Consider the following 14,145-nt stretch of genomic DNA (forward strand, 5'->3'; position numbering starts at 1 on the left):
GTGCAAAGAATTCCCATATACTCTTCACCCACATTCCGTAAATATTAACATTTTACCACATTTGCTGTATCATTTTCTCTCTTTTGCTCTACCTGTATGTGAATATAGTTATGCCTTTATTTATAGTTTTTGTATTTTATATATTTGTGATTATTATATTCTATTAAATATTGAATTTTCTCAAAGTAGTGTATAGTTTGATAGAACAGTGGCCTTTAGACTTAAAAAAAAACAACCTCTGTTAGTAAAAGGCTTTTGAGCAACCTGTGTGTGTGTGCGTGTGTGTGTGTGTGGCATTATGGTTATACATTTTAAATCAAAAGTTCTAATATTTTCTTCCTGTTCTCCAGTGGATCAAAAGAGCAGAACCCCTGATGTACCTCACTTGAACACCACTAGTTTAGAGAATAAACCCGGCAAACTTGTAAAGAAAGGTTTTTTTTTCTCTGTCAGAGCTTCAATGACTCTTTAAAACATTTCTAAATAACAGGTCAGAATGAAATGGTAGCTTCAAGCTTGAACAAGCTTGTCTGAGCCCATCCTAAGTCCTACCTGACTTCATATTACTCAACCAGTTGATTGATCATTGTCAAGTGAAATTTGTGGTGGCCAGAGCAGAAAGCGCTCAGCTGCCATTCCATTCCTTTTTCTTGTGTCATTTCCCCATCTATGGCTTTTTGTAGGAGGCTAACTGTGAGAGAGAAAGATCTTTCTTTGAGTTTCCTAGGAGTGGTGGTGATATTTACTCGTTATTTCTTTATTCAACACCAATTGGCGAAGTGTTTTTTTTTGCTGTACGCGGGCCTCGCACTGTTGTGGCCTCTCCCGCTGCGGAGCACAGGCTCCAGACGCGCAGGCTCAGCGGCCATGGCTCACGGGCCCAGCCGCTCCGCGGCATGTGGGATCTTCCTGGACTGGGGCACGAACCCGTGTCCCCTGCATCGGCAGGCGGACTCTCAACCACTGCGCCACCAGGGAAGCCCCTGGAGAAGTGTTTTTTAATCCCTCAGATAGTGTTTGTGTTGTAACTGTAGAGAACTTGATGTTTCATCAGTGATACGTGTATGGGGGTGCTATTCACAGTAATTGGCTCTCCTGATTTTGTGTATTAGCAGTTAACATGCCATATGTGTATGACTTGCTAGTCCACTGTATTGCCTGAGGAGCAAATGGTGCCAACAGATTCTAGTAAGTAGGCACAGGGGATATATATATATGTTCCAAAAGAACCTCATCAGGGACTCCCCAGAGACAAAACTAAACATTTTGGTATAACTGTTTTAAGACGCCTTCCTAAGGTAAGAATTTAGGGTGGGAAGTAGAGTTTGCGGGATTATAAAATGGAATCATTAAAATTGAAATTGTCTAAACCAAGCTCTTCTGATTCAAGAATCTCCTTCACAGCATCTCTAAAAAGTCATCTCATTTCTTTGAGTACTGTCACTGCCTTGGCAGAGTAGTGGGTAATATTGGCCTCCTAATTTGGCAGGGTCATTTTTCAGGCAGAAGTACTTAAGAAGGATATATGTTGGTCACTCTGGAGGGTGCCTCTTGTCAAAGGGCCTCTGCTTATTAAGCAGACATTTGGAGGGTAACACGACAGGGCTCAATGAAATTCAAGACTCATTCCAGAACCCGCTGGGATAGAAGAAGCTTCTGGGTGTTCCAGGGCAGTCAGCTGCTCTCAGATTTTGCTTCTGTTCTTCAGTTCCCGCCTAATTCCTATAGGACAAATTTATTAGTAGTGGATATATGATGGCCTAAATTGATACTCTTCTCAAAATTTCGCTTCTCTTCTTTCTCCAGTCTGTGTACCTCTCACTATCCCTTCCTCTCACAAATAATCTGTATTTCAAGATTCAAAGACATGCCATTATTTTATGTGCTCCTATGAAAGAAAAAAATCCTGCCAGTTAAACTGCGTCACACAATTATAAAATGTATCCTAATTTCAGACACATTAAAACGTTGGGGGGGAAAGCGTGTCTTAGAATTGATGAAACACAGCATTTCTGCTGCTGTAAACTGGTATCATTGAAGATTCAGGTTTTCAACCAGAGAGAAGTTGTTTTATTGCTTTCTTCTCTTCCTCATTGGTTTCATTGTATTCACTCCCTTCAGTGGTAGGACTATTTAACTTGTCCTAAGTGTGGGGATTATAAGCCTTGTCTAGATCCAAAACATCACGTAACAGTTATTTTCCTGGGTGGGAAAGGTAGCAAGCCAGGTTGACAGGGCCTCTGTTGTATCTCTTTCCCAGGCTGTTAGGGAAAATGCTTCGGTGAGCCAGTCGCTGGGATAAAGTGACTGCACATGACTATACCTAAAGCCAGCTGGTTTTAATAAGAGTGAATTGAATTAACTCAATTGGAAAAGATTGGTAGCTGCTGTCCTTATCCTGCAGATCTGCTTTAAAGAAGAGTCCAGCAGGGAGCTGGAGACCTGCTCCTGGTAGAGCCAGGCAAAATGCTGCTGGAGAGGAACAACATGCATTTCTTTCTGAGTCCACTTCCTTTGAAACGTCTTCTATGGCAGGAGCTTGATTGGCTGCCAAGGCACATTTGAGTTGGGAAGCAGTGTGGCAGACATGGCAAACTGGGGGGCCCCGAGCCATGTTTGTCAGATGAGTTGGGAAGCAGTGTGGCAGACATGGCAAACTGGGGGGCCCCGAGCCATGTTTGTCAGATGTTTGTCAAACTGGCCCTTCCTGTACGAAAAGGAAAAAAATGTTTTAGCTAAAATGTAACAGGAGATTTCATGCAAAAGTCCAGCTTTTTGGCTTCCCTTAAATAAATGGGAAGATCCAGTGTTACTGGACCTGCATTCTAGTTGGGACTCACACTGGATACATGTACATAGTGGTTTGAAGCATTTTGGAGTTGACAGGCCTTCACTGGAGTCCTGGTGCTATCACTTGGTAGCTGTGTGCTGCAGTGCAAAACACTTAACTTCTAGGCCCATTGATCTCATGTATGTATAGTAATGCTCACCTTTCCAGGCTGTGGTGAGGTTTAAATAAAGAACTACATGTGAAGTGCTTAGTATTTGCCTGGCGCTAAAAAAGTGCTCAATAAAATATGTGTGTAACACATATGATCATTGAATTGACAGTTGGGCTAGATTATATAATTAGAGATTTTTATCAGTTGTTAAGAGAGCCGTAGGAGTACTCACAGAAAGGGTGTGGGCAGAGCAGAATGTGTAGAAGATAAGGGGCTGTGGATTAGGATGACATGCAGGAACTGAACACCAAGGTAAATGTTGGCACTACGTGATAGTCTCTTGGTATGCCTCATTTTCCTCTCCCATGTTGATCCCAACCTCCTGTTTGTCTACCGGAGGTACTGGAAATAGAAATAAGATCATGTCTCTACTGCACTGACAGAAGAGCAGTATTCACCATGATACAATGGCCATATCCAGTGTGGGAGCTCTGGAGCTCTTCATTTACTTATACCTCTAAGTGCTTATAGGAAGGGTGTGATCCCAGATAAGAGGTGTTAGCTAGCTGCAAAGGGGGATGTTATTTATCTCTCCCCCCATTTTTCCTTATGAATGACCTCTGAGTTGGTAATTGACAGGGATTATTGCCATTTTTTTAATCTCTGCTAGGAGGCTGCTGGAGTCTTCCCTCATTTCATTATCCCGTTATGATGGAGCAGGATCCAGAGAGCACCCAATTTACCCAGACCCAGCGAGGTAAGGCCGAAGTGAGAAATGGCACTAGGTGGGGGGGAGGGACTGCCCTTGGGGTTGCCAAGCTGTTGGAAGCCCCATTCTGTGCCTCTCTGGTCCTGGTGCTCTTTTACTCTTCAGTTACAGTTTTGAGACAGGTGGTTCAGGTGATTGGGAAGTATTACAGGTAAGTGAACAGAGCCTCTGGTGACAGAGGGTTATGACTGAGCCCTTGTCCTTTGGGGCTCATTTTTGTAAGTGGGACACTAGAGGAGGGACCTGAGGAGGTCATTGGCAGAGTCACAGGATATTTCTTTTCTGCTCATCAGAGAGGCTGTTGCCATTCAGATGGACAGCCAAAAGGGAAACAAAAGTTTTTTTATTAATAGGGAAATCACTTACAAATTAAAAGCAAACAATTCTCTCTCATTTGAGAGAAAATTTAGAACATCAAAAGGCGGAAATCAAGTTCATTCAGATGTTGAAGTTTTGGAGACTATATGACGGAAGAGATGACTGACAAAAGGGTAACTGAATAAAACAAGTTGACATATTATTAAAGTGCTTGCCTTACCCCCATTAGAAGACATTTGAAAAGTTCTTGAAGAGATAAAAAGAAAAAAAGAATTCAGATGAGTTTAAGGCCCACCTTTACCTTATACTGGTAACTCAGGACTGAGGATGGGGTGTTGAATTGATATATAACATTTATTTATAGTGAGCAGCCCTTTGGGGTTGTCACAGCAGGACTTAATAATTCTGTTAATGATCCGAAAGGGGGATAACCTGCACATTCTGTAGCAACAGCAGACCGCACATTGTGAGGCTTTGCCAAAAGAAGAGGGTAATTTATAACGGTGGGGTTGAAGTTAACACTGTAGGTCAGAAAAGACTAAATGAGCTTTGCTGTAGATTAAGAATTTCAAGTCCAAGGTTTTTGTTTCCAAGGTTATTGAGTGATTTTGTTGTTACTACAGTTATGTCATGATACTGAGCATTCTTTCTGAGATACTAGTGAAAAGATTCCCTGTTATCCTCTTACTTCCTTTTCCGTACCCCAGAAATGGCAGATCAGAGAACATGGGGATTGATGACTTTAAAACAGGTAGGCAACTTAGATGATGACTGAAACAAGGAAGTTTATGTTAGTCTCTAGTCATATTTGAAAGTAACAAGCCCTAAATAAGAGAAGGAAATATTTTGCATGAATCAAATTCTTTGAAACCCTGAGAGAACTTCTTGCTGTGAAACAGTTTCTTTTAGGACAGTAATGGGAATCTCATCCCCAGAATTTTTAACCTGACAAAGTTTAACGGTGACTCTTAAAGACCATTATTTGTCCTCCTTTCATGTAATAAATTTGTTATTTATTCCTACTCAGATCTCTTTATCACAGAAAGGCCAAACTTTGTGGTGGTGTTATTTTTACATTTTCCCTTTAAACACAAAAAAGGGTTTTTTGGAGGGGGAAGTATTCTTCCTTGAAGAAAACTTGAGGAGTTATTTAAAATATTCACTTGGAACACTTTTAGAGTTTGATAATTATCCACTCTTCAGTAGGAGGATGATTGTTACCTCATTACTGGTTGTTTAATTTCTTTTTCCTCTTAGATTTCACCCTGCATAATCTGTATAGGTCAAAGCCTTTATGAGACATGTCAGCATTCAGATCCTTAGCTTCCCTCTGGATATCTAAAAAGATGAGGCTATGATGTACTTGTACTTAATAATTGTGAATCCATTTTTCTTTACCATTGATGCACAGTTATGTAGTTTAGGGAATTCCTGTCCAACGGTGAAATTAAACAATTGAGGTTACCTAGTGCTGAATTTTTTTTTTTTTTTTGCGGTATGTGGGCCTCTCACTGCTGTGGCCTCTCCCATTGCGGAGCACAGGCTCCGGACGCGCAGGCTCAGCGGCCATGGCTCACGGGCCCAGCCGCTCCGCGGCATGTGGGATCTTCCCAGACCGGGGCACGAACCCGCATCCCCTGCATCGGCAGGCGGACTCTCAACCACTGCGCCACCAGGGAAGCCCCCTAGTGCTGAATTTTTACCCCTACATAAAAGGACAATCTTTATTTATTATTGTCAGCATCAACATTATTTCTACCTCTATCACCGTAATATAATTTTTCCATTAGTTAAGGTAGGCTATCAACACAGTAATGAGTGTATTTATGGTCACTTTTCAAAATCTTTTCTAAAAAAAGAATCTTCATTCTCCTCTTAAAACTTTTTTTTAACATTCTTTTCTACTCTGACTGACTTGAGAATTTAACCAACAACAATTGATTTCTACTGGAAGATTTCTGTATATTTGGTAGCTATAGGAACAACTCAAGAGTATTGGCTTCTGTCTGTTGAAAATTTAGGGTTCTTGATTCATCCTTGCCAAATGCATGGGAACAGGTGCCCAAAGAGACAGTGAAAGTTCCACAAGTTGAAACTTCAAATCTTATTCTCTGATGATCTTGGCCAAGGCCTCTGTACGTCCCATGCCCACCTACTGTCTAAAGATAATTTGGATTCAGAGGTGCCAAATGCAGCATATTGTTCCATAACACAGACTTTTGAGTTCCAAAGATTGTCACCTGGCCTGCTTGGAAATTCTGCTTGATGGTTGGCCAGAAGGACACCACCTCTGATGACAGGCATTTCAGAGGCAGCCCTGTTTCGTGAGGCAGTTGACTGCAGGATCTCCTTTGGTCTGAGTGAGTAGATTTACCGAGGATTTACCTAGAGGCTTACTTTGTCCAGGGGTAATGAAAGGTCAGGCAGCAAGATGTTTGTACTTTTCCTACCATTTGGATGTAAGTATTTCCATTTCCATTCTCAATCAGTTTTTCCAGATTTCCATTAAAAAAAAAAAGTTGTGGGCTTCCCTGGTGGCGCAGTGGTTGAGAGTCCGCTTGCCAATGCAGGGGACACGGGTTCGTGTCCCAGTCCGGGAAGATCCCACATGCCGCGGAGCGGCTGGGCCCGTGAGCCATGGCCACTGAGCCTGCGCGTCCGGAGCCTGTGCTCCACAACAGGAGAGGCCACAACAGTGAGAGGCCCGCATACCGCAAAAAAGAAAAAAAAAAAAAGTTGCATGCTTTTTTTCCTTCTATATTCAAACATTATAGAAGTTAAGGTCCCTAGGAATCCTTATCAGGATTGTTATGTTTCATTTTTTTGTTCTAATTACAGAAATAAATATTTTTATATACATATTAGTATATACATACCATTCTTTAATTTTTCCCCCACTTAAAATTTTATTTTAGAGGGCTTTCATTGTGCATATATAGGGATATTCTTTTCAATTGTTATATAATGTTTCTTTGTATAGATGTAATTTATTTAATCTGTTGGTGGACATTTGGGGTGTTTCCCAGTTTTTCACTAGTGCCAGCATATATATATATCTCTTCGTATCCTGGTGTATTTCTGTAGGATAAAATTAATAGTGGAATTGTTGAATCAAAGTTGGCAGGTTTTAGGTCTTGGGCAGGTTTTAAGTCTTGGAATTTCTTAGTAATCCACTTAATATTATATATAAAACATTTTTCTGTTACTGTTCTTCTCTCACTTTCTCAGTTCACAGCCTCAAATTATATGCGTTGTGAAAGATGGAGGAAAAACTTGAGAAAGAAGGGAATGTGCACATTGTATAGGACAGTAGACATTTTCATGGAGTATGAAGACAGTGAACCATAGCTGGAAGAATATAGACCTTTTACTAATTTAAAGTAAATTAAGTCTTTTAAGACTAATTACTGAGAACAGCCATTGTAAGGGAGAAGAAGAGTGACTGTTGTCTTCTGTGTTGCTCAGTGCCCACGTAGCCTATGATGCTCTGTCATAAGAAATAGAAAAAAGCTGTTGTTTTCTTTTAGATTTTCTGTTCTCTTGAGTATATTTTACTCTCAGTCTCTATCCTGAATATTTTCTCTGTGTTAAAATATCTGGATAATCTGTAAAGGAGAGATAAGAAGTTCAAAGAAGTACACTTAAGGAGCTAGGACAAATCTGGAGCTACAAGTATTTGTTGGAGAAGAAAGGAGTCCTGGTGAAGGTGATGCCTGAAGATGCCTTCTTTAGTCATCTCGGGTTCACCATCTCTTGGCCTGTTTTCTCATCTATAAAATGAAAGAAGCTGTGGTCCCTTTCATTTCTTATATTTTGAATATGGATGATTAAGGAAAATCTGCGAATCTATATAAAGGGCACACCCTGAGAAGTTAAAAGAGGTCCCTTAAGAAACTAAAAGAAAGGTCCAGTGTTAAACTCTTGGAAGGGGCAGCTGTTGATCAGATGATGACTGATTAAACAGCTGTTTGCCTTATCTCAGAACAGAAACACTGGTGGTAGTCTGATAAGCATATTGTGCAGTAAGTACAAATCTCCTGGTGAGTTAAATGCTGTTTATTTTTCATGTCTCCAGAGTTCGCCTCAGCAGGGAGATGTGATGGGAGAGCTGGATTTACTATCTTTCACAGTATTCCCCACATTAGTGCTAGTTTGTGTTTGTTCATCTCTGTTTCTCTCAGATTATCTCCTGCTGCATACTATGCCCAGAGGATGATCCAGTATCTCTCACGGAGAGACAGTATCCGCCAGCGTTCTATGCGCTACCAACAGAACCGCCTCCGTTCTTCCACCACCTCCTCTTCCTCAGACAACCAGGGTCCATCAGTAGAGGGAACCGACTTGGAATTTGAGGACTTTGAGTAAGTATATATTCAACTTGCTTTCTTACCCCTCCTCCCGAGCTGTGAGTGCTTCCAAGTTGGCCACTGTCTGAGCAATAGTGGTTTGACATTCTTGCTTCAAACCCCTAAGTTATTATTTATGAGAAATAGGATGGGGTGAGGGACAGAGGGTTAAAATGCCCAGGGCGCTCCCACCTCTGGTGGTTGCATTGCTGATTCCCTGAAGCCTCTGGGAAGAGACAGCCCATTGGGCCCCAGGCCAGGCTGGGAGAAAATGGCCGCTGCTCTTTAGGCAACTTTTTAATTTCCCATTTGCATAAACAGTGACTGTGGAAGTGCTTCATGTGGACTGTCTTCATAACATCAGGGAGGCAGGAGGGTTGGTGTTTTTTCTCTTAAGCAGAGTAGATACAGAGATTAACAACAAAGACAATACTCGGATTTCCCTAGGAGACAGATTCTCTCAGTACCCTTAATCACACTGCTTCTCTGAGGTCCTACTCCCTTGTCCCTAAACGTTCTCAGTCTCCCTGTACCCCCAGTAAGGATCCTTTGGAAGTTGCCTGTCAGATTAATGTGGGGGTTGAGAGGTGATTCCTTGCTCTGCTAGTCTCTTTGAGCGGTCGGCTGGGGTACGGGGGTGAGCTAAAGGAGCAGCGTCAGCCCCAGGCTCCAAGGTCAAGCTCCCCAATCTTCCTGCTGGGTTTTACATTCTCTGACCTGCTGCTCCTGACCTTTCTAGCCATGCATTGTGTTTCTTTCCATCTTGAAACTGAGCTTTCCTGGCTTGTACCAAATTGGACATTTGGCTCTTGCTTTGATTCCTATATTTTGATATTCTCAAAACATGCAGAATAAGAGGGAAGGGTGGTTAAACATTTTTCTTTCCCCATCTTTTTTGCTGGCAGTACTGGAATAGGACAGCCTGTCAGTCATCTTCCTTTTTTTTCCCCCTTCATCTTGACATAGCCTGGTCAGGTCTGGGATCTTAAGAGCTCCTGCCTCCCTTCCACCTTCCTCTTTCGTGAGCTGAATGAATAGTTCCCCAGGAGCCATCTTGCAGTGGAGCTTTATGAAGTGTTTGAGAAATATCTTTGTCAGAGAGGACCAAGAAGGTGGGAATACCCTTCGTACCAATTGACCTTCCCGATACAATCCTTAAACACACTGGCCAGTTGTGTACTGGGAAGCAGAAGGAACACTCAGTGGGAGGCTCATTCGTCTGAGGAAGATGTAAATGTGAAAGAAATGCAAGGTTGCCCTCAAACAGCTGTGCTGTGGCAAACGGAGCAGGGGTGGTGGGAGAAGGGCCCAGCTGCTCTGTGACTCTCAGATGTGTCCTTCTGCCTTAAGTCCCCGCTGGGGGAAGATGGATGTGGGCACAGCAGTGAAGGGAGAGTCTCCACTCCTTTAGCCAGGCAGACACCTGTAGGGAAATATGTTCCCCTGTAGAAATGATTATTTTTCCAGCACCGGGGTCTATTCAGGGAAGCAGTTTCAACGCACAGTGCCAAGGCTGCTGGGACTTAGTGCTGCTGAAAAGCCTCGGTAATCCCGTGGAGCTCTGGGAGTCAGTGCAGATTGCATAGCCCTCTCTCCACGCATGTTTGGAAGGCTGTTATCTCTTCGCAGTGGTGAAACGTGGGGCTCATGGCTTTGAGCTGTATCTTGCCTCGTGACTTGTCCTTCACAGTGGAGTTCTGGGTTAGTTTAAAATGTTCTGTTCTCATCTTACCTTCTCTTTCTTCTGTTACCACCTCCTCCCTTTCCCCTTCCTTCCCCCTTGATTTTCCTGTGTCAGACTGCCTCCTCCCTGTGCTCCCCACAGCCCACCTGTGCTCTCGCCTCCCCCTGGCTTCAGCGCAGCCTGAATTTACATCACCCTCTTCACCTTTCATGCACTGACTTACCATTGTATTGCTCCCTGGTTAGTAACAATGGGCTGGTTTCTCTAAAGCCCCTCCGAAAGTCCCTCCCCTTGGTGTTTGCCTTTCTTGTGGGGCTGAAGCAGACTATAAACTTGTTTTTAATAGCAGCTGTGGTTTAGTCACCTCAATATTAGCAGTCCAGGTCTTCTAGTGAAGGATGTTGCCGGCTGGTTGATGCTGAGTTACCGTCTGTTCATTCTTTCTCTGTCTCTTTCCCCGCCCTCCTCCCCCTACTGTAAACCGAGGGCTGCTTGTGGTTGTGCCTCTTCTCTTAATTTCTAGGTACTCTGAGGAGAGAGAAAGTGAGAAATTAGGGAATGTACCAGCCCATTTTAATTTCTCTGCCCGAATCCTTTTCCTCAGCTTTGATAACTAGAAAGAAAGTTACAGGCTTATACAGTCATAATTTATAGTTCTTTCAAGTACAGAGAAGCAGATTAAGTTAGATATGGCCTGGAATCCTAACACTTAGGGTACCATTAAGAGAGACTGTTCTTCTTCTGGGTTTCCTCACCTTCACAGCACAGCATGGTCTTGCCTTTGCCACCCCACTCCAACCTCTTCACTCTCCTTCCATTTGCTAAGTCACAGATCATTTTGTCATTCTCTAGCTTGTCCCATCCAGGTGTATAGTGGCCTCAGAAAACAAAAGGGAGACATTACGCAGATCCCATCTTTTTTGGTTCTCTTTCATCATCCATTGAATGAAAGGTATCAGCTATCACATTTTTCATGTATACTGATTTATAACATACACAACATTTGTAGTATATATAAATATACTAATATACATATGTCTTTTAAAATCTTGTTTACTCCTTATAATAACCCAGTGAGATAGTTGTTCATTTCATTGTGTTTTTTAAAATAAGGATACAGAAGCTTGACCAAAGTCAGACATGTCTAAGATTAGAGATCAGGAGCAAACATGTTTAGTGTCTGACTTTAGTGTCCTGCAGATTTAAAAACCTTTAAAAATGACGTACAACCATATTTGAGCCCTTGCTCCATGAGCTTGCTGTGCAGCAAGACTATCTAGATTTATCGCTAGGGAAGATAGGTTTGAAGGTTGGTCAACATCAGGTTAAACTTTCTATTCTTTTGTGGTCTGGATTAATGACCATCTTCCCAGGCAGGCATCTTCTCCTGTCATTTGTCTCTGTCTGCAGCAAGGATTGAGACTTCAGGGTCCCTGTGTTTATCAAAATGCACAAACAGGACATCCAGAAACCTGCCGTCAGGTGGTCTGTCCTGAAGCCCTCAGCATCTGTCTTTGCATAAAGATGTTCACAAGCAGGGTAAAGGTGTGGCTGCCCTGACCCTGCTGTCTGCCTCCTTCTGAGCTCAGACCACCTGCTAGAATGTAGACGGCAAATAAGCATAATGAAAACTCAAATTTTTATTTTCACCATCCCTTTGGAAAGAGGGAGGGAGGCTTTTATGAAGCCCAGGTTGAGTGCTGTGTTCCCGTAGTTTCTAAGGCCAGCAAAAGAGGTGGTACCTGTGACTTTATGACTGTTGTTCAAGCTACCCTCACCCCCCCTCCTCATTTTATCTGTTATTCTAAATGTAATTATAATCCTAGAATCATCTCCAGTTCATCTTCTTGCCTCATTTTTTACCTGCTTTGCCTTCCAAGGCAAGGATACCCTGAGCTAATGACAGAACTGGAGAAGCTTCAGATTAGATCAGTCACAAATATCTCCAACACTGCGTAATTATATTCAACTTCTTTTTTTTTTTTTAAATTATTAATTTGGCTGCATCAGGTCTTAGTTGCGGCACACGGGATCTTTCTTTGCAGTGCGCAGGCTCTTTGTTGCAGCACACAGGCTTTTCTCTAGTTGTGGTGTGTGGGCTCTTAGAGCGCGTGGGCTTAGCAGTTGCAGCGTGCAGGCTCTCTCGTGGTGTGTGGGCTCCAGAGAGTGCGGGCCTAGTTGCAGATCTTAGTTCCCCGACCAGAGATCGAACCCGTGTCCCCTGCATTGGAAAGCAGATTCTCAACCACTGGACCACCAGGGAAGTCCCTCAACTTCTTAAAAATTGTTGCCAGCACAGAGAGAACAAGTCCTTCATTCATAGTTGTGACACCGGTCTGTACTTGGGGAAAACGTCTCAGTGAGAATTCTAGTCTTTCAGATGAAGTGTCTTGAAGTCAGTTACATTTGTTTTATTAACTCTTCTAATTTATCTCGTTGTATTTGGGTTCCTTTTACCCACAAATCCATATTGTGACCAAATATGCAAAACCGTTTCATTGTGAAATGAATGACAGTCATTTCTGGTTGCCCAAGATGGGTTCTGGTTCCTTAGTTTGGCATGATATGTTCTAGCAGTACCACATACACATGTGCGGAGGAGCCTCAACCAGAAGGCTTTCATGGGCCCCTTGCTAGACACCTTCTAGCAAGGAAGTCATTAAAAGGTCTTCTTGGTATATAATGTAGCTGAGGACAGTTCTGAAGGCTGTCACTCCGTTCTGCCATCTGACTGGGTGTGGCATAGAAGTTACTCGCCTTTATAGTTCAGAATTTAATATTCTTCATCTGCCCTTTTGCCACTACGGAAATTTAATTGAGTCACACAAAGAAAATATGTTAGAAACCCGATGATGTTACTCTTATCTGTCTATAGGTGAAATCCTGACAGCTTTGTGAGACTCATATACTTGTGTCAAGTTCTCATGGCTAGAAATTCCAGGAGAGTGAAGTCACATGTCCTTGGTAGTGTTTGCTTGCCCCTGCTCTCTCTTCTATGCCCCAAATTTCCAGGACTCCTATGGGAGTCAGTGACTACTAATAACAGATATGTTACTTATAGCCGAGAAAGGGAAGGGGCAGATCTTCAGAGCAAGAAGTCGTGTACTTCATTCTGAAATGGGGTTGCCTTTGTTTCTTCCTTTGACTTACAGACCATAATCTCTTTGATATTAGAAGTGCAAGAGAAACTATAAGGGAACACGCTGTAAAGTGACTGTTCTCTTTACAGACTGGAACCTGCCAAAGCAGTCAAGGATCAGGCAACCAGCTACAGTTATTGAGTGGTGGTATTGTATAGAAGTAGTTCTTAAAGTGAGATGAGATAAGAAACCATTCACTTCCTTTTTACCAGAGTTTTAAATAATTTCATTTAATTGATGTTTGTGGTGGTTGATTGTTTTTTACAGCGTGGGTTTATAAAAGAGAAAGTCTTAAAATAGGACTTTTCTCCAGATATACTTAGAAGAAAGGCAAATAAATGCATAGTCATAGAAACATGAAACAGCATGGAGCATGTCAAGAATTCCCTTGTTGACAAGTATGGTCAGGTTGTAAAGTCCAAGATACAGCAGGAGATGAGCCCCGAGAGTTAGAGTGGTACCAGATCCTGGGGAGTCTTGTGTGCCTTGCAAAGGAGGAGAACTGTACCCTGCAGGTGAGAGGGAGTCACTGAAGAGTTTTAAGCTATGGAATAACATCAGATTTTTACACAATATCTTATAAGATAGACTGTAATAAGGTACCCCTAAAGTACAGGACAGCATTGTATGAAGGGAGAGAGTACTTGGGGAGATGTGAGAAGGCTTCATGGGTTTCAGCTAGGTGTGAAGACCCCATAGGACTTCAACGAATTGACGTGGAGGATGGAAGTAGGGAAGGAGATTCTAGACAAAGGAGTAGCTTAAGCAAAAGCCCAGACACAGAAGATTTACAGGGTTTGTTCAGAGACCCTGCATACATCTGTGGTTAGAGCAACGTAGTATTTGTACTTTGAGCGATAAGATCGGAAAGACATGGACTGTGGAGGGCCTGGAGTGCCTGGCTGAGAAATTTTGACCTTGTTTTTGTCTAGGGACAGCCATTATT

General features: G+C 42.5%; 1 protein-coding gene across 18 annotated transcripts in view; it reads left to right on the forward strand.

The window, feature by feature from the left end:
- AMBRA1 (autophagy and beclin 1 regulator 1) overlaps positions 1 to 14,145 on the forward strand; it is a 175,915-nt gene that overhangs the window by 56,503 nt on the left and 105,267 nt on the right. For 16 of the 18 annotated variants that reach the window (XR_010946047.1, XM_067749210.1, XM_067749209.1 and 13 more), the window contains 2 exons: positions 3,613 to 3,699; positions 8,211 to 8,390. Coding sequence is in view for 17 of the 18 variants with exons in the window: in XM_067749210.1 (XP_067605311.1) it covers positions 3,613 to 3,699; positions 8,211 to 8,390 (267 nt within the window). In the remaining variant the exon portion in view is untranslated. The remainder of the gene's footprint in view (positions 1 to 3,612; positions 3,700 to 8,210; positions 8,391 to 14,145) is intronic. The other 2 variants (XM_067749204.1, XM_067749207.1) reach the window with 1 other exon arrangement.

The sequence above is a fragment of the Pseudorca crassidens genome, chromosome 9 (genome assembly GCF_039906515.1).
Source record: "Pseudorca crassidens isolate mPseCra1 chromosome 9, mPseCra1.hap1, whole genome shotgun sequence".
Classification (NCBI taxonomy): Eukaryota; Metazoa; Chordata; class Mammalia; order Artiodactyla; family Delphinidae; genus Pseudorca; species Pseudorca crassidens.